Raw genomic sequence first — 2,691 nt, forward strand, 5'->3', positions numbered from 1 at the left:
CTGTTAACAATTCATATGTAGATAGATTATATCATTTTTAATGGGCTCAACTAATAAATAAAAATCAAATGACTTTCAATGACCACTTTCAAATGATTTTTCTGTGCACAGTTATTGGCACTCCTTTTTAAAGTTCTTACACACATACAGTAATGAAAACACAAAGCGATTAAAAGAACTTGCGTTCATTTAGGCATGTCGATGCACTGCAGTAGCATGCCTGAATTAATATTGAATGTGAAAAAAATCGTAATATTACTAATAATGTATATCAGTCTAGTCAATCAGTGCGGAACCTTCAGGCTAAAGTTGGGAGCTGAACTATATAAAGCGTAAAAAAGCTGTGTGAAGAACATTTGCAGAGAAAATGGAACAAAGACACAACTGAATACTAGAATTCATTTAGTATTTTTTTAATCTTGGCATCTTCTTTGTCTCCATTTATATTAAGCAAAGTGCATCTCTTGTTTCTCATTAACACATTGCACAATACATAAATAATGATGCATATAAAACGTCTTCATATTTACAAGTAATAATATATTTATATATAACATAAAATACATTTTAGCTTTATTTCACTTAATTAAATCTTAGTCATTTATTAAACTCGTTATCGGGTGTGTGTGTGTTTTTTTTAAAACATCTTCTCGTGAATGTCTCTTTTAAAATAAAGATCAGAAAAAATGGGGGTAAGGGCTAGCCCATGTCCATGGCCAAGAAAGGAGCAGGAGGAGGAGGAGGAGGAGAGGGGAGTGAGAGGAAGGAGGCTTGCTGCTATCGAGTGTTGAAAATGACTTCCAGCCAGCAGGGGCAGCTACTGATGAACTGTCTCGTGTAGCATTGTCCCCAGCCCTTGACGAAGCTGATCTGTACAGTGAAGCCTGTGCGTGGCTGTTGCGTGAACTCGTGGTCGTTGGGTCTCTGCAGGCTGTACGCCTTGTCAAAGTCAAAGGCCTTGATGGAGAAGCCGGGGAACACCTTGTGCACCAGCAGCGTCCGCGAGTCAGGATTGTCCAGTGTGGCCGACTTGATGAAGATGGGGTAGCAGCTGCGGTTGTACACCCACACGCCGTCCTGCTCGCGCGTCAGCTGGATGCCGTAGCCTATCTTGCTGCGCACCATCTGCACCAGCTGGCTCTTGTTCTCGGAGCAGAGCTGGCCCAGGCAGAAGCCGTTCCCCTGAGGTAGGTCATAGAAGATGTCCAGGGAGGGCTCCTGGACCGAGTAGAGGCGTCCAACGCGAGTCTTCTCCTCCCAGTACGCTACCACGCACCAGTGGGCTTGCTCGCCCGACTCCTGAAGAGCTTGGGAATCTGGAGAGAGAGAAGGGGAGAGGATGGTTAGAACTCTGGATAAACATCTGATCTGAGGTTGTTGACAGTACTGTGTTTAAGAGGCAAACCAAACCCTGAATGGCCATGAGAGACCACACACATGAAACCCCCTGGTACTTAAGAGCCACCATATCAACTGGCTTCAAACAATCAGAGCTGAAAAACAGCCACGCTGTAATCAGAGATAATTAAGAAATATGTCCCCCCCCCCCCCTCCCATTTTTTACCGATTGCATCCCTAAATTCTCTATCCAAGGAAACTACACAAGAATTTCTGGAATTTACACAAGAAAAGCAGCCGAAGACAAGAGAAGGCAAATAGCCCTGCAGTACTGTTTACATAAGCATTAATGCTTATCTTCTGTCTGGCTTTTTTATTTTCGTTGTAGGCTGTCTAACAATGTTCTGACGTCAAGAGCCCTATAAATCTGTCCAAATCATTGTTTTATGGCAGGTCGACTCATTCAGCTACAGGAAATTATAAGTAACAGTTTTAATGTTCGAAAGGGGGGAACAAGGAAACGATTTTTTTTAGAAAGGGTATAAAACATTGTCTTTCCCAAGTCTGGGGAGCATCCAAGAGATGTTAAAGGGAACAACCATTATCACTTCACAATCTGACACCATTATCACTTCACAATCTGACACCATTATCACTTCACAATCTGACACCATTATCACTTCACAATCTGACACCATTATCACTTCACAATCTGACACCATTATCACTTCACAATCTGACACCTGATCAATTGATGGTGAAAACAGCACATAGTGGGAGAGGTTTGCTGGGTACAAACTAGTTCTCTACAGAATCAGAGGTGAGAGGTCAAAGCAGAAAAAACAGTCCACTCTCACAGCAGGCAAAAAAGCAGGCCAACTCACAAAGCTAACTCACATGGGCTCACTTTAAGGACACGTACACACACACACACACACACACACACACACACACACACACACACACACACACACACACACACACACACACACACACTTCCATGTATGTGAGTGTGTATGTCTGTCCCTGTATGTGCGTCCACTCCAGGCTTTCACACAAGTTTGTAAGACACAGCGCTCGCTCAGTTCATGGGTTTCCCTGAGTGGAGTGGTGGCTCACATTTCCTCCCCCCTGAACGCGCCTCCTGTCTCCCTCCATATCTCAATCCCACAAAAATCTGCCTTCAAGCCTCCCTAAACGGGAAGGGTGGGGGGAGGGAGCCAGCCAGAGAGGCACAGAGTGAGACTGAGGGGGTGAGGAACAGAGAAGGAGAGAGGGAAAAGCAGAGAAACAAGGGGCCAAGAGACAAAGAGGACAAAAAGAAAGAAAGAAAGAAGGGAACGGAAGAGAAGG

The 2,691-nt window shown here is 44.1% G+C and overlaps 1 protein-coding gene across 1 annotated transcript; it reads right to left on the reverse strand.

Annotated features, from left to right (window-relative positions):
* Positions 1-397: 397 nt before the first annotated feature.
* smad7 (SMAD family member 7) lies at positions 398-1,392 on the reverse strand (the record flags this gene model as incomplete). The annotated part of the gene is made up of 1 exon (XM_031577865.1): positions 398-1,392. A coding segment is annotated over one exon (615 nt), but the record flags the coding sequence as incomplete, so codon positions are not given.
* Between the last annotated feature and the right edge of the window lie 1,299 nt (positions 1,393-2,691).

The sequence above is a fragment of the Clupea harengus genome, chromosome 12 (assembly GCF_900700415.2).
Source record: "Clupea harengus chromosome 12, Ch_v2.0.2, whole genome shotgun sequence".
Lineage (NCBI taxonomy): Eukaryota > Metazoa > Chordata > Actinopteri > Clupeiformes > Clupeidae > Clupea > Clupea harengus.